Below are 25264 nucleotides of genomic sequence, written 5' to 3'. Positions count from 1 at the left end.
AAAACGAGCATATTGAGATGTATAATGTAATGAATTAAGTCATTATGCGTCTGTCAGGTGCATGTAAGATTTACATAATGTTAACATTTAATCTGCAAATTCACAGTTTCTTCTAGTACACATTAAGGGTCACAGCCTAGTCTTTCACTGACAGTTTGAGCTTTCGAGGGAGTGAATAACAGCGTTGGTAGTTTGTTACTTTATCTCGGAAGCAGGGAGGACTTATCAGGTTTTTAATGCAGGCCACTGTTTGCAATTAAATGAACAAACCCAGCTGAATAAGGCTGTCGCAATAAGCTTTTAATGAATGCTGAATGTGACACAAGGTTGTACATGCAGGTGACATATTACTGACTCACTGCAATCCAAACAGTTAAATGTACAGTATCAACAGCTCTTAGCTCACCTGAAGTTAAATAAACGGCTCGTCTCGAGACTGTTAACACAACCCTAGGTCTATGTTAGCCAACAGACATGACAGCTAAATTATGAAGTCCATTGCTGCAATAAACAATTTCCCATCATACTAACAGATATTTTAATATTGTCACAATTTCATCTAGTCACTAGCATGATTGATTGTTTCAATGCATTAATGTCAGCATCACTTACATGAACTGCCCACTCGTGCAAACAATTTCCCAACTGTGCATGTAGTTAAGTGGTGTAAAGGTAATATATACACTGGTTAGGGATGCTATTCCACAGCTGCCGAGGACGCCTGGGATTCAGGCACTGAGGACTCGGCTTCACTGGGATTCAGGCACTGAGGACTCGGCTTCACTGGGATTCAGGCACTGAGGACCCAGCTTCACTGGGATTCAGGCACTGAGGACTCGGCTTCACTCTGCCTGGAATTCAGGCACTGAGGACCCGGCTTCATTCTGCCTCGGATTTGGGCACTGAGGACCCGGCTTCACTCTGCCTGGGATTTGGGCACTGAGGACCCGGCTTCACTCTGCCTGGAATCCGGGCACTGAGGACCTGGTTTCACTCTGCCTGGGATTCAGGCACTGAGGACCCAGCTTCACTCTGCCTGGGATTCAGGCACTGAGGACCCAGCTTCACTCTGCCTGTGACAGGGGTGGGAAGGTCAGCCATGGTTTGCTCGTAACACCACAACCATCCTGTGATTCGCATGAGTGCCTTCAGAGCACTCAGATGATGCCAGGGGTATGCGCCTGTCCTCCATTCGGTATCTGTCTCCTGGTGCACCATGGGGCTTGTAGTGTGAAAAGAAGTCGCACCAGCTTGCACGAGTATTGGAGGGACACCCTTCATATTCAACTGCTGTTTGGAGTAACATTTTTTTAATCATCCCCCCATTTCTGCCCAACCACTTCCAAAGAGGACAGTAAGTGGAGTTGACACTGTAATTAGTAAATAGTGAGTACTCCGAAAGGAACATTCAAACTGGTGAACCATCAATGTTTATTAACTGAAATGGTTTCCATGGTTTCAGCCCAAAGGAAACATACAGTAATTGTAGGGTATCAATATTGTACCTTAAATATCATCCTTAATTATTATCCCGTTTTGCAACTAGAACAAACATATTTCAGCACATACTGATGATGGTCCTTATTAGGCATCTCTCTACATCCAAGTTATATGGAATCAAGCGGAAGGCATCTTCCACTTCCAGAACAGGAGGTTGGTTGCTATGACTCCCATGAACTAAATGATGTCATCATGGTGCTGAGGGTTAAAGCGGCTCAAAACAGTGATTCTATTTCAGATTCAAATGGTTCACTGTGTTGAAAAGGTTCATTTTCCCCATCACTCTTTTCTATCAATGGAAAGACATCCTGCATGAGGAACTGTAATTCAACGCCACCCTGTTTCAAATGACTGATGGAACATCAGCTGCCCTGAGCATGCAGTGAGTGCTCTTTTGCATGAGATCACTGCCGTTTTCCCAGATTGCTCAAAGCTTACCACACTAGAACAGCGTAATCACAGTTCTCTGTGACTTGGAGTTCTGTCAAATCTCTCGGTGAGTCTTTCCACACTGAGAGCAGTGGAATAGCACTGCCCTCTGTGATTACTAGTGTCACTTTAGACTACCTGATCAACTGAATCGCTTCCGGTGCTGATCTCAGCAGACTGGCACTCCCCTGTGTGAATTTGCTGGTGTCGTCTAAGATTACTTGATTGAGTGAAACTCTTCCCACACTGGGAGCAGTGGAATGGGCGTTCCCCTGTGTGAATTCTCAGGTGTTTTTTAAGAACACTCGATCGAGTGAAACTTTTCCCACACTGGGAGCAGTGGTACGGCCGCTCTCCTGTATGGATTCGCTGATGTCGTGTTAAGGCTGACTCATAGGTGAAGCTCTTCCCGCACTGGGAGCAGTGGTACAGCCGCTCTCCTGTATGGATTCGCTGATGTTGTGTTAAGGCTGACTGATAGGGGAAGCTCTTCCCACACTGGGAGCAGTGATAGGGATGCTCACCTGTGTGCATTTGCTCATGTTGCATCAGGTCATATTGGTAGATGAAGCTTTTCCTGCAATGTGAGCAATGGTAGACATGCTCCCCTGTGTGAATTCGCTGGTGCTCTCTCAAACCGCTCATATGACTGAAGCTCTTCTCACATTGGGCGCAGTGGAATGGACGTTCCCCTGTGTGAATTCTCAGGTGTTTTTTAAGAGCACTTGATTGAGTGAAACTCTTCCCACACTGAGAGTGGTGGTATGGCCGCTCTCCTGTATGGGTTCGCTGATGTTTCTTCAAAGTAGTTGATTGACTGAAGGTCTGTGTGGGGTGCTGAGGGGTGCTGCTGGGAGGCAGTGGGTTCTCTGCTCCATTTCCTCCAGATTCCAGAATCCTGCTGTACTCCTCTGGGTGAACCTTCTCAATGTGCTGCTGAAGGTTCACTTCTTCCATGTGAGTGAATGGGCACTGGGAGCAGGCAAAGACCTGAGACGCCACCTCAGCTGTCTGCCCTGAAGAGAGAGAAGAAAGATTCTGATAAATACAACCAACTTGTAGAACATTAATAAGAACATAAGAGCATAAGAACATATTATGACGACAACAGGCCATTTGGCCCAACTAAGCTCACCATTTCTTAATTAAAGAGTATCCAAAACTACATCAAGTCTAGACTTGAACACAGCAAGGGTCTCTGCCTCAACTATATGACCTGGCAACCTATTCCATGTATTGATAACTCTGTGTAAAATAATATTTCTTTATATCAGTGCGAAACTTACTCTTAACTAGTTTCCATTTATGTCCTCTTGTTTTACAGACTGAACTCACCCTAAAAAATCTGTTATAGTTAACCTTATTGATTCCTTTTATAAATTTAAATACCTCAATTAAATCACCCCTAAGCCTCCTCTCGCTTAGTCTAAATAGGTTAAGTAACTTGAGTCTTTCCTCGTAGCTTTTATATTTCATGCCAGGAACTAATTTAGTTGCCCTTCTTTGAACCTTTTCAAGAACTTCGATATCTTTTTATAGTGCGGTGCCCAGAACTGCACACAGTATTCCAGGTGCGGTCTGACTAAGGCATTGTATAATTTCAATATAACCTCTTTAGATTTATACTCAATACTTTTGGCTATATATCCCAGTATCCTGTTGGCCTTTTTTACTGCTACAGCACACTGCCTAGATCCTGTTAAGCTTGGGTCAACCATTACTCCCAAGTCTTTTTCAAATTGATCACATTCTAGTTTTTTTCCACCCATGAAGTATTCTTGTCTAAGGTTCTCATTTCCCACATGCAAGACTTTACATTTGTCTAAATTGAATGTCATCTGCCAGGTATCTGCCCACTTTTGGATGCTGTTTAGGTCTTCCTGTATTACCTTAGTTGATTCTATACTGTTGGCTAGACCCCCTAGTTTTGTGTCATCTGCAAATTTTACTATTTTACTACTAACCTCTGCATCAAGATCATTTATGTATATAAGAAATAGCAAAGGCCCCAACACTGATCCCTGCGGGACTCCACTTCGTACAGGACCCTGCTCTGATACAATTCCTCCCACAGTTACAGTCTGCTTTCTATTAGACAACCAGCTTCGAACCCACTCAGTGATAGCTCCTCTAATTCCCGCAGATGTCATTTTCAATATGAGCCTCTCGTGCGGAACTTTGTCAATTGCCTCTTGAAAGTCCAAACAGATAATATCATAAGCTTGGTTGGAGTCCAAATATGCTGTAGCTTCCTCAAAGAAGTCCAGGAGGTTTGTTAAGCACAACCTCCCTCTGCGAAAACCGTGTTGGCTATCATTTAAGCCACCACCAGAGGCTTATAAACCACCTCTGCTCGTTCTTTGACAACTCTTGGTTATATTCCATCAGGGCCTGCTGCCTTATTTGTTTTAAGTTTTTGAAGAAGTAATCTAGTACTTCTGCATCATTTAAATCAATTTCCTCCATAAGTCTCTGAGAACTGACTGCACCTGAAGGCATATGCGAAAACACTTCACTAGTGAAACTCTCCACAAAGTAACTGTTTAGTGTATCGGCAATAGCTTTGTTATCGTAAACCATAACTCCACCCTTATTTTTTTACACCTCTTATTTCATCCTTAACTATCTCTTTTCGACCGTAATATTGAAAAAAGCATTTAGAGTTGCTCTTTGCATCTAGTGCAATCTGTCTTTCAAAACACCTTTTAGCTTCCCTAATTTTTTTCTTAACTTGATCTCACATATAACTGTATTCAATCTTATTACTCTCTGAGCTCTCCAACTTGTATTTTCTAAATAATTTCCTTTTTTGTTTCAAACTGTCTCGTAACGACTTATTCACCCACTGTGGATGCTTCTTTTTCAGCTTCCCTTTTCTCACTTGCGGAATGAATTTACGCTGTATATCCAGAATAATCGTTTTAAATATGCACCACATTTCTTTCAGTTTTACCATCTAGAAGAGGTACCCAGTTTATATTCCTTGTATAACCATGCATCTTAATAAAGTCAGCCTGTCTAGAGTTGAATACTCTAGCATTGGAGAATGCAGACTTAACTTGCCAAAAAACTTCAAATGTAATTGAACTATGGTCATTTGTACCAAGTGGTTTCCCTACCTCAATACTGCTGATTCTATCAGGATTATTACACAGAACCAGATCTAGGACTGTGTTCTCTCTCGTGGGTTGAGTAACAGACTGTATCAAAAAACAGTCATTTACAACATCCAAAAACTCTTCCTCACATTTAGCTTGACCTGACACAGCTTCCCAATTAATTGAAGGGTAATTGAAGTCCCCCATTACTATTGTCTCACCCTCCTGACATGCTAGTTTAATGTTATCAAAGAGCATACTGTTGACACTGTTGTCTGAGGCTGGTGGCCTATAACATACTCCAACATTCAGACCTTTTTCATTTTCCCCCAATATTTTAATCCATATGTCTTCACTAACACCAGGGGGCTCCATTCCTGGAATTTCCTGAATATTAAGATTATCCTTTACATAGAGAGCTACGCCTCCCCCTCTTCTATTGATTCCATCTTTTCTTAGCAGCTTGTATCCCTCTACGTTGTACTCATCCCCATCCGCTGCACCAAGCCACGTCTCTGTGATCCCAACAACATCATAATTACTGTTACTCATAACGGTTTCCAAATCCAAAATGTTATTTTTTTATGCTTTTAGCATTTAAACAGAGGAATTTCAGGGTACCACGTGTGCATTTCCTGTCCTTCCCCCCTGCCCCCAGCTGCTCAGAACCACCTCTATTACAGTACTGTTCTGACTGATTTACAAGCATCGTTTCCTCACTACTAATAAAATATTTAGCCATGGTGTGTTCTATTCCGGCAGTCTGTCTATCCCTACCCATCTGACTGTATAAACTCCCTGCCCCCCCAGACCCTAGTTTAAATAACTCTCTGCTACCCTAAGCATACGCTGGCCCAGTGCAGCTGTACCCCTGCGGTTCAGGTGCAACCTGTCCCGCTTGTACAGGTCACCCCTGTTCCAAAAGGAGTCCCAGTGCCCCATAAACCTGTACCCCTCTTTCCTACACCAGGTTTGTAGCCACGTGTTAAACCTCCATATAAAGGCTTGCTTCCCTTTGCTTGCACGTGGTACTGGTAGAATTCCAGAGAAGACTACCGTGGAGGTTCTGCTCCTAATCTTCCCCACTAGCTCAATAAATTTTTCTTGCAGAATCCCAAACCTACCCTTTCCTATGTCATTGGCTCCAACATGGACCATGACTACCGGATCCTTCCCCGCTCTGGCCAGGAGCTTGTCCGCACGCTCCACAAGGTCTCTGACCTGGGCACCAGGCAGGCAACAGACCATGCGAGACTCCTTGTCACGCAAACACACTATGCTATCTACCCCTCTAATTACTGAGTCCCCCACTATCACTAACTCCCTTTTCTTGGAGGATGAGGCCACCTGGGTGCCCTGGGGTTCTTCAGTCCTCCCACTCTCAGGATGTTGTCTGATCCAGCAGCTTTCCGTGGGTTTACTCTGTGCAGAGTATTCTTTACGTCAGCTGTGGACAGGCAGAGGACCTGGTCGCTGGAGGAAGGGGGGATCTTCCTCGCGAGTACCTTGTTCTGTGCCTCAACACATGCATAGAAGTCATTCAGCGCATCTGGCAGGGAGGCGTCACTGCTACAAGCCTGAGGTGTTGGTTTGTAGTCCGTGACGGTTTGTATTCCCTGCCACATGCGCCGTGTGTCCTTGGAGTCCATGAAGTTGCTGTGGATTTTCTCTGCATAAGCGCGCTTTGCCTCCTGCCTGGCGGGGGACAGTTTGGCTCTGGCTGTGATGAGAGCCTCCCTGTCCCCAGACTTAAAGGCTGCATCCCTGGCTTTCACCAAAGCGCGCACCTCTGCAGAGAACCAGGGTTTTTGATTTGCACGGGTGGTGACAGTTCTGGAGACAGTAACATCCTCAATGCACTTGCTAATGTAGCCAGTCACTGAGGCTGTGTACTCCTCCAAGTCCACAGAGCTGCCATATGTGGCAGCTTGTCTGAATATTTCCCAGTCTGTGTTTTAAAACAGTCCTGGAGTGCTGATGTGGCTCCCTGAGGCCAGGTTCTCACCTTCTTCAGGGCTGGTCTGACCCATTTTTGTATGGGTCTGTATGTCGGAGTCAGTAAAACAGAGATGTGGTCTGATTGTCCGAGGTGGGGGTAGGGTGCGGCTAGGGCTGTGCGATACGACGATATACTGTATATGGACAAAAGTATTTGGAACCCTAACCATTACATTGTAATGACATTGTATTCAAATACATATACTTTAATATGGAGTTGGCCCCCCTTTTGCAGCTATAACAGCTTCCACTCTTCTTGGAAGGCTTTCCACAAGATTTTGGAGTGTTTCTGTGGGAATTTGTGCCCATTCAGCCAAAAGAGCATTTATGAGGTCAGGCACTGATGTTGGACGAGAAGGCCTGGCTCGCAATCTCCATTCCAGTTCATCCCAAAGGTGCTCGATGGGGTTGAGGTCAGGGCTCTGTGCGGGCCAGTCAAGTTCTTCCACACCAAACTCATCAAACCATGTCTTTATAGTCCTTGCTTTGTGCACTGGGGCACAGTCATGTTGGAATAGAAAAGGGCCTTCCCAAAACTGCTGCCACAAAGTCCAAAATGTCTTGGTATGCTGAAGCATTAAGACTGCCCTTCACTGGAGATAAGGGGCCTAGCCCAAACCCTGAAAAACAGGTGTGGCCAAATATTTTTGTCCCAATAGTGTATATCGTGTGACGATAGAAAAACTATCATTTCATATTATGCTCTAATTTGCCGTTCAGCATATCTGTGTTTGCCACGTAAAATAAAACGACCGTAAAATAAAGAATGAGTATACATTTCGATTTTTTTGCAGCACTTTATACAAGCAGTGATTGTAGCAGATAGCCTACCGACATCATGAATGTTCAATTATGTTCAATTATGTTGTTTAAAAACCATTAGTCTAATGTTCCCTTACCATCTTCTTATTTCTCATTTGATTTGAAAAATAATTAAAACTGTTTTAATGCGGCTACATACAGCCTACCTGTTCATGCTGCTTCAGACACCATTATTGTATAGCCTACAGAATTATGTGAATTAAAATATAAAATATTAAAATGTTAAATGTAAAAATGTTAAAATGTAAAACGTTTGTAAGTTTGCAATCACTTTCTAAGTTGTAATCAGCCTTCCCGAGAATTTTGCAGAAAAATAAACAAGTTGTTCATGTGCAAACGTTATGGGTTGGCTTTTTGTGTTGCGCGGGGGTCAGAGGGTGGTGCCGGGGAAGGGGGGGGGGGGGGGGGGGGGGGGCGGGGGCGGTAAACCACTAAATCGTGGTAATTTGTTGCTTTATTACTGCGGGAAGAAAAAATCATTACCGTCACAGCCCTAGTCCCGTTACATTTAAACTTGGTCATGCAGCACTTCTAATATTGTTGAACCCTTATATGACCTTTTGCATATGTTGTACTCTGCCTCACTTGAAATCCTAATCCTCCTAATCCTCCAGGATCTATATGCTGCCTTTGTTACAGTTGACCATTACATACTCCTGGGTACCCTGGCGATACAGGACACTTTGGGCACTACCCACATATGGCTTCCAACCCACCTTTCTGTTATTTAGTCATGGTGTGATTTTATCTCAAAACCTCACATCCTCATCAGGAGTCCTTCAGGGATATGCCCTTGGTCCCCTCCTCTTCTCCCTCTACACAAAATCTTTCGGATACGTAATCTCCTCTTATGTCCTTTTCTACCATTGGGATCCTGATGATGGCCATAGCGCTGTCATTCCCATCAGCTGACAAGCATATTGCCTCACAAAGTCTCCAACTGGACAATCAGTATCAGCACCTCAAAGCTCAACCTCATCCAAATGGAACTTCTTTTCATGCTGGCTCGTATCCAGTGCATGACCTCTCATCAGGCCAGTGTGTCACAAACCTGAGGCTGGTTGTGGATACTAACCTGTCCCTCACAGGCATGGTGACACAGAGTGGCAGAGTTCTGCTCTAGAACATCTGAAAATTCCACCTCTTTCTTTCTCCTCGTCCACTGTGCTCTCCAGACTGGATCACTGCATCTCTCTGCTGTGTGGCTTCCTGCCAATTTCCAATCAGAACTCTCCGCTTTATTCAGAATGCAGCTGCTTTACTGATCAACAACCAAACTAAACCCTGTCATGTAACACCTCTCCCCACCTCTCTACCCTGGTTACCGGACATGACTTGGATAAAATTCAAAATTCTGGTTCTAGCTGACTGAGCAGTAATAGAAACTGTACTGCTGCACAGACAGCCCACAATCACACCCTACACTCATGCCCGGCCACTCCGCTCCTCAAACTCAGGTTCCTGGGAAAGGTCACTCACCTTCTGCATGTTTCCTTTTTACACCCCACACTGCTGGAATGGGCTGCCCACAATAGCAAGCTTGCTGTCCTCTTTCCAGAATGCATTCAAACCCCAAGGATTTAGACCACACCTTGACTCCCCACGCCCTGGTGGGACTGAAGCTACCACAGTGGCATTCCTCATTCTTCTCACACATACCAAAGAGCTACGTTCTTCTCAGAGACAATGCCACAGTGTGTGCACAAGCTGGCAGACTGGACATCGTTTTAGATCAGCAAACACTTGCATAGAGAAACTAGTTGGAAAGCTTGTCTCACCTGTGTTTCCTTTACTGAGGGGGATGACAGAAGATTCAAAGGAGGGTTCAGCACAGATCCTGCAAAACATGAATAAAGGCACATTACTGTGGCAACACCGATCACAATGAGGAGGAAGAGACACTGACTTCATCTCCCCCTTCACTCTTACTCTGGCTCTGATGAATCTGGAGGCTCTTTCAGGGGGTTCTCCAAGCTGTCAATCATCTCCTCCTTCTGGATCATGACCTGTTCCTTCTGCCTCAGTGAGCCCTCTTCCATCCCTGGAGTAAACTCATCCCGTCTCCATTGAGATCTCACTCCCTGGTTCCCATTACTGACCACAGGATGAGGAAGTGATGATACAGGAACTGACATCTCTGTGACCTCAAGTCGGCGAATCAGCACTCTAGGCTGTTTGAGAAGACAGGACGTGACCTGAGGTGAAAGGCCCTCCCCTTCCTGTTGGCTACAGTCTGATTTTCCTTCATTCTTCAGCTCTCTGTCAGTTTGGATGGCTGGATCACTTTCACCTCTCTCCCTCTGTTCATCTCTCTCTTTTTGGCCCTCCCTCCAAAGTCCCTTGTCCTCTTCGTCTTTCACACCATCCTCCTTCATCTCCTTACTGTCCCCACCTTCCTCTTCCTCCACCTTTATGTTGGATAGTATGTCTATCTCCTCCCTGCTCATCCCATATCCAGTCTTCCTCTCCATCCTCTCCTCTATGTCTTCACTTCTGTTCAGACCTGATCCCAGCTCCACTACTGTGTAATCTCTGCTGTCCATCACACATTCTGTCATCTCTTCACCTGAAGAGGGGGTGCTTAACTTTTTGGAGCCATATGCAGGTTCTGATTGGTTATCACATTCAATCAGTTCAGCCGAATCATCAACTTTTCCAAATGGTGTTAGGGAAAGTGAGGACAGGATACAGTTGTCTATGGAGGGAGGAGTCACTGAGAGAGAGAGCAAGCAAGAATGAATAGATAGACTTTGTGTCATTATCATATTATATTATACCTTATCAAAAATATATTCATATTTTGGCATGTTGTAGCATCTTCACAGTTAAGAGTGTGCTGTAAAAGGTGGTTTATATGTGTCCTCTAACAGAGGCCTACCATTCCTGTCCAAGTGTCCAACACATCTGTGGTGCTGGAGTAGGGTCTTAAGCTGCTGTGGGTCAGAGGCAGACTGCACACACTCCTCCAGGACAGAGGGGGCAGCAATGAGCCAGGACACAGTCTGAGAGAGAGAGAAGTGTTACCTCTGTCATTAACAGGAGCACTACTTTGCTGTTTGTTCACATTATTTTCCATCTACCCCAGCTATTTGCATTCCATCTAAGAACATCAGAATGTATGGAAAGCTAGATGTAAATGATTCTGATAGGAATATACAATAAAAATGATGGTATAGCATAGTGGTAAGGAGTAGGCCTCGTAATCGAAAGTTTGCCAGTTCGACCTCGTGGGTTAAGTAACTTCCCAAGGCAATTGTGAGTTAAGTACCTTGCCCAAGGTTACAACCCACAAGTGTCTACAGAAGCACCTGAAACACTACCCCCTAAAAGAAATTCTCATGTCTCAGAACTGTCTCATGCTAAAGTATAAAATAAAATTTAAAAAATGGTTTAATGCACTCTACCAGGTAGCTTGTACGTTGTGTTGCCAACCACTGAAACCTGGTAATGCAGTGCTTCTAACACTGTTGACTCACTGTGGCTTTTGCCTTGTGTTGTACTCTGCCTCACTTGTAAGTTATGATGAATAAAAGCATCTACCAAATAATTAAACCGGGATTAAACCACATTCTCCAATACCTTGCCTGCCCAGGGACCTACGCAAGGATCTTGTTTGTGGACTTCAGCTCGGCGTTCAACACCACTATACCAGAACTACTCCACTCAAAACTCACTTTTCCCAACTCACTGAGCCTGCCCCCACCTGTAAGTGGATTACCAACTTCCTCACAGACAGGAAGCAGCAAGTGAGGCTGGGGAAATTCACATCCATCACCCAGACAATCAGCACTGGCACCCCACAGGGTTGCGTGCTGTCCCCACTGCTCTTCTCCCTTTACACTAACGACTGCACCTCCAGGGACCCCTCGGTCAAACTCTTAACAGTCATCTGTCTCATCCAAGACGGTGATGAGTCTGCATACAGACGGGAGGTTGAACAGCTGACCTTCTGCTGACAGCTGACACCGAACAGCTTCTTCGCACACGTCATCACACTCGAACTGTTAAACCAGCGATGTGTCAACAGTACCTCTCTTTCTGTGTCTTCACAGTGCAATAGTTGCATAACTAACAGTTGTACAGATACACACCCTGCACTCACGTACACTTTAACTCATGACATTGTGCAGAAGCTGTTCACTTGATATACCTTGAACTTGATCCTTCCTTATTCCATGTATGTAGCTGTTTGTTGCATCACTACTCTTCATTGGTGTTGATGTTTTTATCCCTGAGAAAGGTACTGCTTTGTTTTCTCCCAATCCCTGGACCAGCCACAACCACGATTTGCTGAATTCACATATTTCTCTTAATCGAGCTACGATAATCACAAGAATTCAGTCCAAATTTCCTTCCAAAAGTTCCCTTCTGGTTACAATTTGACTTTTATCACATCCTCCTTGGCTGAACAAACAAAATCATAATGGCAAAAATTTAATATTTTGACTTCAACTTGAAGCAGCTCATGAAATGGAGCTCTCCCTCGATGGCTGAGTAAATAAAGTAAAGCATGTTACAAGCTTAGTCAGGATCAGTGGACACATGGAGAGGTGAGCTGGCATCCCCAGCAGGTCCAGGTGTAATGCAGTGGGGTTTTGTCTCCTTACCTGTTCGAGGTCTGGTACTGGCAGCAGCTGCTCCAGTCTGGAGAGGAACTCCCACACCAGCATCTGCAGAGCTGAGTCATAACTGGGACCCAGCTGCAAGGAGAGGGAAAGAAGGAAATAGGGGAAGAGAGAGAGATAGGGAGGGAAAGAATGGCCCTTTAATAATGAGATAATGTTTACCACCAGAACTCTGCAGTGAAACCTGCCCCACATGGACTTGAGTGTCAGACCTGGAGGAAGTGCTCTCTCTCAGCTGGGTCTTTCAGCAGGGTTTGGACCAGCTCCACAAAATCAGCTTCTGATGCCTCCACCTTCACATCAGAGCTCTGCAACATAGCACAGTGGTCACACACACAGCTAACACACTGTACAGTGTAAGGGTCCTTCTGATTCATCAGCCTGCCAGTTACATATTCTGCATTCCCCACAGTATCAGTCTCGGTTCCAGAGACACTGATAATGGGCCAGTAACACTTCCCCTTCCTCCCATTCCTGCCCCTGTAGTGGTCAGGCTGTGTGCTGGAGGAACCAGCGCTGGCTACAAACTCTGTGTCAACATACTGGATCATTGGCTCATTCCATCTCAAATCAACCAATGCCAATGCTCTTTGCTCTCAGATTTAATACAAAAAGTAGTACAATATTATTCGTACATCAATCATATGAACACACCCGAAGTTTAGGTTGTGGATTACAACTGCTGTTTGAGATTTTACCATTTTAAATTTATTGCTAAAAACGCAATAGATTCTATTATAAGGTTCTCCCTAGCATATCGCATCCTGGAGAGAAGCAACTAACTCAAAGTTGTATATTACAAAGGTGGTTTGTTACTGGTATTGAAAAAAAGAACAAGCTCTGAAGCTGGGATATTTGCCATCTTTACAAAAGGTAACAAAGTGCATGAAAATGCTGAACGCAAATAGAAACTACAAATAGTGTAGTTAATTACTTAATAATTTGGAGCATAATTATGTGTTACTATCACCAGCCTTTTTGTATTGTATGTATTTTTATATTGAACTACAGGACCCTCTTGAAAACGAGAAGCTGCATCTTAAGGGACTTTATCCTCTTAATTTCTAAAAATATTAACTCAAATTTCTACATTTCCAGATCCGGATATCTGGAATGTTCACATGGGGTGTGAGATAACAGCCCCTGCCCTGACTGTAACCTGGGGAGCAGCAACGCCGCTGTTACGCTAAACTCCTCTGACCTCTCCAGAATGCATCATCCTGTCTCATGACTGCCATTATTTAAACGTATACTTTTCACACCTTAAATTACAAAGTGCTTCAGCCCCCTTCTCTCACCCTCGCTCGCAGTGCCAGAATCAGCTGGTTCCTCTGTCTGTAACTCAGCAGCTCTGGGACTGCCTCTGTCACCAAAGTCACAAACTCCTCCAGTTTCCCATAATGCATTATGTCTCGCTGCTGCACCACTTGCCACATGGCTGCAGAGAACAGTCGTAGAGGGGGAACCAAAAGGCGCAAGGAGGAGAGAGGAAGAGAGGGATCTGCAACAGAGAGAACATAAGGAATCTACACACAAACAGGAGCACCTCTGACACATCTAAAGCAGCACTGGCTTCAGTTACCAGCATTTTTTCCTTTAGCATTTAATTGTGTAAGTTATATGGCTTGTAAAGAGCCAGCCAGTGGATCTGTGGAAACATTAAAATGGGTGAAACACCAGCTACATTTCAAGATTCAACAGTCGCACGGTTTTTTCACTTTGCTGTGTCTGTACCTCCAGGGAAAACCCTCCGCTAAATCAGGATAAAGTCCGCACAAAATGCTGCGCATTCAGAAGCAGCGGGAGATTCACCGGCTCAGTCAGCGAAGGGCCAGAGTAAACCGACAGAAACATCTCAATAAACCAACCAAAAATCAGATGTCAGCGTTTTAGTTTAATAACTGGTCTGAGTACACATCTAACCGTCAGCGCACTAATGTGCGTATGTTACAACCGTTTATTGCACTCATTTAAACCTACTCTATACGAGCACGCTGCTGTCACTCCCAGACTCGTTTTACGACGTCTCAACGACATTAACTGAAATAAAATTCAATCTATTTTATTATTTATTATAGGATAATTTAATATTGTACGTTGGCTTTGTTTAATAGGTGTTGCAATCTGGTTTTGAATGACTGCTTCTTTCATTAGAGAAGCATTCGCAGCATTCCGAGATGCTGCAGGCTGAGATGCTTTCCGGCACAAACCGCGATCATTCGGCCGCAGATCCACCTCTCCAGGTGATGGATCGCAATACTTTCGCACCGAATGCAGTGTGCGCTATTTGTGAGAAGGGGACACAGCATGCCTCGCCGTGGCTGGGGAGGGACACAGAAATGGTTTTTAGTTCTGTCCACACGTATGTGTAGGTTGCCCTGACATACATGTCAGCCCCTTCAGATGCCCACCTGTATCACTCTCTGGAAACATCCATAAAATCCATAGATCTTAAATCTTAGAACCTACAGATCACAACAAAATGAATTAGACAATAACACTCTATTAACAAATCAACAATGTTTCCACGTAAACTTATAAGTAGCACTACAACACTAAATAACTGATTTCACTCAGCTATTGTGTGAAGTTGTCTGCTACACTATGATCATGTCACACCATGGGTCATCTCTGCAGTCTCTAGTCTGCATTCACTGCAGCAGTAGCTGAATGTCCTTGATTTGTCAAGATAGATCATGGGTGGTCCTGACTGTACTCATAGGCAGCACCAGGCATTAACCAGTACCAGCAGAAAATTGACCATTCTTAACAGTGTCTTTTATTGTATCATCATGTAATTAGCAAAGCAAAGCTTCGCAAGCACACTATTGTTATCCGATAGTTTTATTCTTCTTTTTCTACCAAATTTTGTCCCGCTTCTCCTCCCACAGTTCTCGAGATATTGACCCCAAACCAACTGGAACGTGTCCGGTCTGACCCTGATCGGGTTGCTTGTATACAGCTAAGCCGTACCCGCACTCGTTCTCCGGTTTTTGTCATTTTTTCATCCCTTTTTCCCATAGACTCCCATTCATTTTCAAAATCACCCCCCTCACACTTCATGGCCTTCCCACTCGGTCACTTTTCACCCCATAACCACCATATGTCACATGCTGCCTTGGGACAAATCACTCAACACTCATCCAAGACCGTCTTGGCCTGTACTCGTCTTTTTGTCATTTTTTCATCAGTTTTTTTACTCATTTATTGATCCCTCCATCCTGCCATTGACTTCAGTTCATTTTTCAAAGCCCTATCACACGGTCACACTTAGGCCATCAGCAAACGTACCTCATGTGCTGGCTCAGGTCATGCCACCCAACACTCACTGAAACCCAGACTGACCCACATTCGTCCTTTACTCATTTATTCATCCCTCCTTCCTCCCATTGACTTCAGTTCATTTTTAAGGTCTTACCACTCAGTCACCATTTGACCAATAGCCACAGGACCTGATATGCTGCTCTGGGTCATGTGACCAAACACTTACCAAAGGTGGGTGTGTCCCTAGTAACCATACTGTTTACTCTAGCAACCACTTAGCAAAACCCTGGCATCCACCCAGCAAAATACCCTAGCAATGCCCCAGCAACCATATTGTTTACCCTAGCAACCACTTTGCAAAACCCTGGCAACCACCCAACATCACCATAGCAACCACCTCATATACCTTAGTAACCATCTAGCAAAGCCCTACCAACCACCTAGCAACATCGTAGCACTCGTCTCATATACGTTAGCACATTTTCGCTGCTGGGTTGCAATCAACATTCTGCATTTTCTTCAGGAAATGCACTTTTCTAGTCTTACATTTCATAGTTTTTACATGATCTGTCAGATGTATATTAAATAATATCTGTCTCCAGTAACGATTATGTGCGCCTACATTTTTTAAGTAAAGGTAACGTGGTCGAAAAACCATATGATTCTATGGGGAAACAGAAGGCTAGTAATGTTACCTGGCGTTAGCAGCTCGGTAGCAGTTTAGCCACATATCCACGGATCCCCAGTAACAGACTAGTACTAGCGAAGATTGTGCTGTCAGGTGTAACATTAATAAGAAACGAAATGTGAAGTTTCATATTTTATCTAAGACTAGACACAGTCAATACGTTAATTTACCTTCAAACTAGCCAAGACGGTCGGTGCTTGTTAAAGTGCTGGCTGACACACAGGAAAAACCCGTGTTAAAATACATCTCTAAAGTTACTCATGTGATCATGCTGGTGGGAATATATTTTGTAGTATGTGACTGCTACAATGCAAAAATATACTGACATTATAGAAACATGGTAAAGTTACTTAATAACAGTGAGAAAGTCGTGAATTTTGCACGTAAGTCTACAGGAGCCAAAGCCACTTTCTGCCACCAGCCCCATGTGAGTCTGTTTTGCGAGACTTCAGGAAACAAGCATCCGGTTGCGGTTCTTTATTTACCGTAGCGTGTGTTCATGCGTTACTTTATCGTTCTCGAAGCGAATAGCACGCAATAATTTTTGAACCAAGGTTTTTTTATAATCCGTATGACTGTATATGTCCGTAAGCAATTTTAAATGGGGGAAATCCGTATAATTTAGGTTGTCATGCATTACCTGATCATGTCACTCTGACGATGCCTATTGAGAAGAAAGACATACACACCTCTGATTTCCTTTCTTGATGAAACCTCTGTTTCCATCGCAACGAAACGCAGAGAGAGCGAGTTGGCGATCAAATCTGCAACTGGTTCGCAGCACCTACGGGCTGATGTACCGGCCTGATTCTCCGAGAGGCCGGTTACGTCTGTGCGTTTCGCTGCCTGCGCTTACAAACGCCATCCGTTTGTAAAAGTGCATTTAAGTAAGAAATTCTGTTGTGGTTGCCTCTGTATTGGTTCTCGCAGATTTGCACCGTCTGCGTCTCCTGCTTCTTCAGTGAATTAACAGTGCGGATTGTGACAGATTCAGACCTGCCTATCGCCACCTACTGTGCAGGAGGCCAGAGATTCGCAATCAGTATTTTTGCTGCTTATTAAGGATGGGCAAATCTAAATCTAAAAATATAGCTGCAAGCAGCAATTCCGGGGTCCAAGCACAAATAAGCTAACTGCCTGGGGATCTTTAATTTCATGCAGTAAAAGTCTGTGATGAAGATTTTCACAGGCCATTGTTTGTTTTGGTAGGAGGACAAACTGAATTTGTAACATAAAATCCAATGTGGCAGCCAAGCCATGTCATCAGTCTACAAAATTTTCATACAGAAGAATCATCCCTTGGGGTCAAGAATGCAAAGTATTGACACTTTTTAAGCAACTGTCTAGAATTCATACCCATTTGAACACAATAATTTTTCAACATTGATTTGAGATCTTTGCAATTTGCTTGACACAGCTCTGATGTTATTTGACGTAGCGACTATTCCTTCGCAATTTGGATAGAGCATACCCCAAAGGCCCAACATATGGAATTTTGCTTCAATTGAAGTTGCAGTTCATGAGAAGAAGATTTTTAAGTATATTTTTCATATATTAAAAATTGGGTTAAAAACGGGCATGTTCAAGCGCTTGTGGAGTCTGTGTTTTTTGATGGATTGTTTTCAAATTTGGAATATCCTGTCAGTGAGGCCTTGTCATTGTGCAGAAGAAATTTCAGAATGATTGATGCAACGGTGAATGATATTGACTAGTTTGCATATTAATTAGGAAATGAAGCAAATTGATTGGCTTGTGGCGGCCAAGTTTTTTGATGTAGCAGCTTCTTCTTTGAAATTTAAGTCAGGATTTGGTTCAAGGTGATGTGTTTCAAATTTCATGCAAATCGGCCCAGCCGTTCAGGAGAAGATGTCATTTTTGTTGAAATCATAATCATACAAATTAGCTCAAAATCCAATATGGTGGACTTGAAAGGTTCAACAGGCAAAGTTGCTGGCATCACAACAGGCATGTTGTGATGAGGAGAAGCTGTAGACCAAGTTTCATGGCTTTTCGTCAAATGGGTTAAGGGGGCTGAACTTTTGAAAACGGCGATTTCAGTCCAAGATGGCTGCCAGGTCATGTGACCTATGGACACCATATTGTAGACAATTGTTCAGGAGTTGACTCTCTACCATCCTACCAAATTTGGTGACTTTTCGATGCACAGTTTTGGTTTTTTGGGCAAAGTTGGAAAAGTGGCGGAAGAATAACAATAATAATCCGAGTAAAAATAAGAGGGTTCCAGCACCTTCGGTGCTTGGACCCCTAAAAATGATCGTTTGAAAAGTATCTAAAATAAGGGAAATATACAGCTATGCACATTCCACAGACTGTTCTGTTAGGACAGCAAAAACCCAACCCCCCTATTTGCAACTCTATTCGCATGATAACGACTTGCTGATTAGTTTCGGTAATGCGGGTGGTAAATCAGAATCAGAATAGACTTTATTGTCATTGCACAGTGGGGGTACAACGAAATTGTGGGTAAACTTCCATGCAGATTCAAGCATAATTCATTTGGAGAGAAGCTTTGCACTTTGGAAGATGTGTGTAAACATTTCTCACTATCAGACTCGGAGATTTGCGTGTTGTGTAGGCAAACGTTAGTTGAAACTAGCTAGGTTAGCTGCATCCTGTGTGGGCTAACATTTTACATTTACATTTATTTATTTAGCAGATGCTTTTATCCAAAGTGATGTACAAAAGTGTATACAGTAAGTATAGCGACAGTACGGGGACAGGATGTGTACAGTTTCACAATGAGACAGTAGTTCTCAGCTGAGAGCAAGGTCTGTTTGAGGACACAGTACTATCCAATTTGTACAACTACAGGGTATAGGGCAACTAATAAGATACACCTTCAAACTTCAAACAGCAACTTCAACTTCAACAACTTCAAACAGCGCAATGAGTGCCAGAGTAAAGGCAGTGACAAGAAAACAATACACAAAAGCACACAGCAATTTACAACAGCACTGATCTGGGGGGGGGGGGGGCAGCGATTGTGTGATGGGTCAGTCCAGGTAGAGTCTGAAAAGGTGCGTCTTCAGACCACATCTGAAGGAATGGAGTGATGGAGCTGTCCGTAGCGGGACAGGGAGTTCGTTCCACCACTGGGGAGCGATGGAGGAGAAGCGTTGTTGCCTTGCAGAGCGAGAACCTCCCACTCTGTCTGTGCGAGGAGTAAAACGCCCAGCAGCTGTTAAGCGTAGGGGCCGGGCAGGTGTGCAGGGGTGGATGAGGTTTTGGAGGTAGGTAGGGGCTGTCCTGTTGATTGCAGAGAAGGCGAGGGTCAGCGTTTTGAATCTGATCCTGGCTGCAACAGGAAGCCAGTAGAGGGATTTTAGCAGGGGAGTAACGTGGGAGAATTTGGGGAGGTTGAAGATCAGTCGGGCAGCTGCATTCTGGATGAGCTGGAGAGGCTGGGTGGTGCAGGCTGGGAGGCCTGCGAGGAGAGCGTTGCAGTAGTCCAGGCAAGGGAGCACTGTGGCCTGGATAAGGAGCTATGTCGCGTATGTTGTCAGGAACGGATGAATCCTCCTGATATTGTGGAGGAGGAATCGGCAGCCCCGTGACATGCGAGCAACGTGCTCCTTGAAGTCCAGGTTGCTGTCGAGGATGACGCCCAAGCTCTTTGCTGACTGAAAGGATGGTATTGTGGTGCCATCGATGGTGAAGGAGAGGTCTTGCAGGGGGGAAGGGCCGGTTGGGATGGAGAGCAGTTCTGTTTTTTTGAGGTTCAGCTTCAGATGGTGGAATGACATCCATTTGGAGATGTCAGCCAGGCATGCGGAAATTCTTTCATTGACCTGGGGGGTAGAGGGAGGGAAAGAGAAAAAGAGTTGGATGTCATCCGCGTAACAGTGATAGGAGAAGCCATGTAATTTGATAACTGAGCCAAGTGAGTTGATATAAATTGAGAAGAGTAGGGGTCCCAGTACTGAACCCTGTGGAACTCCTGTAGTGAGAGGGGTGGGTGCAGAGGTGGAACCTTTCCAGTAGATCTGGGAGGATCTACCAGTCAGGTAGGACTTGAACCAAGAGAGAGCGGTTCCAGAGATGCCCATCTCTGACAGCTTTGATATTAGTGTCTGGTAGTTGACTGTGTTGAAAGCAGCGGAGAGATCGAGGAGGATGAGGACAGATGACAGGTCGGAGGCTCTAGCAGTGTGGAGTGCCTCTGTCACTGCCAGGAGTGCGGTTTCCGTTGAGTGGCCAGCTCTGAAACCTGAATGATGGGGGTCCAAGTGGTTGTTCCTGAGAAGAAAAGGGGACAGTTGGTTAAGTACTGCACGTTCCAGGGTTTTGGATAGAAATGACAGGAGAGATACTGGTCGGTAGTTCATAACATCTGATGGGTCAGTGGATGGTTTCTTCAGGAGTGGTGTGACCAGAGCTTTCTTGAAGTCTGTGGGGACAGTACCAGAGATTAGTGAGGCATTGATGAATGAGGAAAGAAATGGGGCGATCTCACCGGATATAGATTAGAGCAGAGTGGTCTGTGATGAGTTGAAGCACTTCTTTGAGCGGCATGAAGGAGGACAGCTGATTGATGCAGTTGGTCGTGGTGGTCAAGGGTGTTGTTGAAGGAGTGAAGGAGACCTGGATGCTGGTCACCTTTTCCTCGAAGTAAACCCTGAAATCATTGGCAGAGAGGAGAGAGGGGGAGGGGGGAGGAGGAGGGTGGAGAAAAGTTTTCGTGGGTTAGTTATGTTAGCATTAATTTTGGATTGGAAGAAAGAGGACTTAGCTGATGTTGTTGCGGTTGTCAGCCATGGACATGAGGGTGACGGTTGCGATGGCCTGGAGACAGTAGGGCAGAGAGCATCTAAAGATTGAAAGAGACGTGTGTTAAAGACTGATGTAGCAGACTCAGCAGGCATGATGGAGAAGGAGGGAAGGGGAGGGAGGGAAGAGAGAACAGCAGAGGAGAATGCAGAGTGGGAGAGAGTGTGGAAGTTTCTCCTGAAAGTGAAGGTGGGGGGGTCAGTAGGGGGGTTTGAGGGTGGAGGGGAGAGTGAGGGAGAACAATACAAAGTAGTGGTCCGATACGTGGAGAGGAGTCACCATGAGGTGGGTTGTGGCACAGCTCCTGGTGAACACAAGGTCAAGCTGGTTGCCAGCCTTGTGGGTCGCAGGTGATGGTGAGAGGTTGAGGGCGAAGGACTGGAGGAGGGAGATTACGCTGGCCATCGGGGAGGTCCTAGATGGAATATTGAAGTCTCCCAGTAGAGTCAGTGGGGTGTCATCAGGGAGGGAGCTAGAAGAGTGTCGAGCTCATCAATGAAGAAGCCGAGGGGACCTGGATGGCGGTAAAGAACAACAATGGTGAGGTCTAGAGGAAGAGATACAGATATGGCATGGAATTCAAATGAGTTAATGGAGAGAATATGGAGGGGCAGAGGGGAGTATCTCCAGGATGGGCAGATAAGCAACCCTGTGCCACCTCCTCTGCCTGAGGCCCGTGGAGTGTGAGTGAAGGAGTATGAGGACGACAGGGCAGCGGGGGTGGCGGCGTTGGCCGGGGAAATCCAGGTCTCGGTGAGTGCCAGGAATTGGAGTGACATGGTCTCAGCATAGGCTGTGATGAATTCAGCCTTTTGAATCAATGACTGGCAGTTCCATAGTCCACCCACCACTGAGAGCACTTCGGAGGAGGACAGAGGGGGATAAACCAGGTTAGCCAGGTTGCATTTAAGGGAGCTGTGCATTCTGGAACGAGAGGAAGAATGGATGAGGATAGGAAGGTGTGATGAGTGAAGGGTCTGGTGATAGAGAAGAGAGGAATCAGAAAAAACGTTGGAAGAACTGCTGGTAAAATTGGTGAGGAAATGACAACGAGGCTGCAGTACTGGCAGCCTCTGTGTTAACTAAATACCTGTGATGCTAATTAGCTTGATCAAACAAACAAAGTACAAACAGCTGGTTACAGCTGAGCGCAGGTGATACTACTAACATTTATTGAAATTAGCCAAGGTGCTGTGTAGTCAGAACTCTTGGGCTTTTTGAGTCAGGATTCGGCATATAAACACTGTCATTTGAATGAAGATACTTTGTGAAGCTTTGTGCAGTCCAGGATTTTTTTTTCACAGCCCATCATAAGTTGCCTATTTTTATGTGCATTCTTGCCCCAATGCTAGGTCTTATTTTGCATACTTGCCCAACTGAATCCAGATATCACTAAGGTGGCTTCTTATGGTCGCAGAACTTGTGTTCTTTGTAAGCTGGAGAGTGGCAAAAGACAGAACACCCCGTGGAAGTGTGGGCTTTGTGATGTGCCCCTCTGTGTTCAGCTAAACAGAAACGGTTTTGCTGAATGCCACAAAAGCACGTGACTGATTTGAACACTGAGCATAATGTTTCCCTCTGCATAAACCTGTTTTGAAGAATGGCACAAAAATGTGATGTTGTCTTTACTACACTCTGGCATTCCCTTTTGAAGAAGCCCTTTTGTTTTAGGGTGTGTGTGTGTGGTGGGGGGGCATTTACCTGGGCTGACCTGTGAACAACTCCTTTTGCATATTCAGTGTAAAAAGGTGTGCTTTTTGAAATTGTTTCTTGTCGCCGCCTTTACTCTGACACTCATTGCGCTGTTTGAAGTTTGAAGGTGTGTCGTATTAGTTGCCCTATACCCTGTAGCTGTATAAATCAGATAGTACTGTGTCCTCAGACAGACTTTGCTCTCAGCTGAGAACTGTCTCATTGTGGAACTGTACACATCCTGTCCCCGTACTGTCGCTATACTTACTGTATGCACTTTTGTACGTCGCTTTGGATAAAAGCGTCTGCTAAATAAATAAATGTAAATGTAAAAGCCAATACCCCTCCCACTGCCAACTCTTGATCCCAGAACAACAGGGACATACATTTTAGATGGCCATTTAATTGTGTGTATCAATGGAGCGGATGACAGTGTTTGTGCTTGATACATACCTGTCAGGACTGTGGCATCTTAGCTGGTTTTTATTTTTCCCATCCATATGCTCTTGTTTACAGTTCCCTTGTGTTTCAGCCCTGCCCCGCTCTCTGCCCCGCTCTCCGCCCACCTGATTACCTGATCGCCTCCACCTGCCTGCCTGCCCACCTGCTTCCCATCACCTTGTCACCCCAGCCCTTTATCTACCCTGCTTGTGGCTGTCTTAGTTTTCCCCGTTCTGCCACCAACCTTTTTCCTGTTCTGCCTGCCAGGTTTTTGTAGACCTTGCCTGCTGTCCCGACCATGATTTCCAGATCTGATTTTCCTGGCTTTTGACTTCGCCTGTTTTTGACCCTGTTTTCTGGATTTCGACTTGGACTGAAATCTTTTGTGCATCCTCCATTTGTCCCTGCCTGAGTCCCTGCCTGAGTCCTGACACATACCTGTGTCTTAACAGAATCACCTCAAGTGACCAAACCAATTCGTCACAATGGTTAAGGTAATGTGTGCTTTTTTTCCCTCTCACATTCCCGCACAGTTCAAAAACTTTTTACAACAGGTTCACAAAGTGATTTATTTGTATATAAATTTAATAACTTCACGTATTGTTTAGGATAGGAACTACTTTTCCTTCCACTTTCTCGCTTCGCTTCCATAGTCTACAGAAAGGCAGTGGTGAGGCAGGCAGAGAAACAGATTCTGCCAGTTAGTCGGTCACACAATGGCAGCAAGGAAACGAAGCATTGTTTGGAGCCATTTCACTCTCGTAAACAGTGAAGCAAAATGTGACGTCAAAAGTCGGTAAGATATTGTGGCAATACCACATACGTGATGAAACGCATGAAAAACTGCCACACAAGAGCATGACGAGTTACAGCAGAAACGGGGAGAGGCGGAGAGAACGCAGGCAAATGGAACGTCAGGTCCTTTATGGAAAGAAACCCTGTTTCATTGATCGTGTATAAACGTTTTATTGTAATCATGACATTGCTGTGCATATAAACGCCCAGTCGAATTATTGTCATAATCTGTGCATGTATACGCTGTGAACCAGTTTAAATTGCTGTTAAAATAGTGGTCTGATGTTTTAGTTTTTCATACTAGTGCCAAAGTTTCCAAATAGGCGACAACTTTTGATGTCTGCGTTTAAAGTATCGGAATCGGGATACTAGACTTAGTATTACTTGGTATCGGATTGAAAAAAATTAGTAGTATCGCCCAACCCTATCCTCACGTACTGTTTTGCCATTTTTACAGCTTTTGGATGAAAAACATGTCAACTATTACAGCAAAGTCTCGTCACATGTAATCAAGTTTTCCCACTTTCCATAAATCCTGTTATGACCATCTTTACATTTGGCAATGTTAAACTTAATTTGCCAGGTGGCTGCCCAGTTCTAGATATCGTTTAATAAATCTTCTTGAATTATTTTTGCAGCAAACTGCTAGCTTCACCTCACCTATTTTAAATATTTTGCTGTCAATGTCGTTTGCTGTCAAGGTCATTTAAATAAATAAAAGCAGCAGAGGTCCCAGCACTGACCTCTGATGGACTCCACCCGCTCCAGCTCTGGTTAAATCCAGCGTTACTCTTTGAATTCACACAGAAAACATCAACATGGCTGTTGGATTTCTTCGAGGAATTGTGTTGGCTCGCATCAGCCCTATATTATTTACATTGAAGTTAACGTACTCACATCAGCCCTATGTTATTTACATTAAAGTTAGTATATTATTTACATTAAAGTTAATGTACTCGCATCAGCGCTATATTATTTACATTAAAGTTAATGTACTCACATCAGCCCTATATTATTTACATTAAAGTTAATGTACTCGCATCTTGCACACCTCATGGCCTGCCTCCAGGGGAATGTTTTTTATTTCATCAGATGGGTTTTCTCTTATTAACAAGTCAATGAAA

General features: G+C 44.5%; 2 protein-coding genes across 1 annotated transcript; one reads left to right on the top strand and one right to left on the bottom strand.

Annotated features, from left to right (window-relative positions):
• Positions 1–25264, top strand: part of LOC118773784 (zinc finger protein 239-like) — a 161254-nt gene that overhangs the window by 129097 nt on the left and 6893 nt on the right.
• On the bottom strand, positions 1863–17184 carry LOC118773621 (zinc finger protein 250-like). Its single transcript, XM_036522636.1, has 8 exons — positions 17114–17184; positions 13771–13973; positions 12685–12780; positions 12455–12547; positions 10726–10849; positions 9777–10560; positions 9626–9684; positions 1863–2945 (listed from the first exon to the last, which is right to left on the bottom strand). The coding sequence occupies exons 1-8, from the start codon at positions 17148–17150 to the stop codon at positions 2059–2061; spliced, it is 2283 nt and encodes a 760-aa protein (XP_036378529.1). The 5' UTR covers positions 17151–17184; the 3' UTR covers positions 1863–2058.

This window comes from Megalops cyprinoides, chromosome 2, assembly GCF_013368585.1.
Source record: "Megalops cyprinoides isolate fMegCyp1 chromosome 2, fMegCyp1.pri, whole genome shotgun sequence".
NCBI lineage: Eukaryota > Metazoa > Chordata > Actinopteri > Elopiformes > Megalopidae > Megalops > Megalops cyprinoides.
The sequence above is the reverse complement of the archived record's forward strand: the minus strand, read 5'-3'. Positions and strand labels throughout refer to the sequence as shown.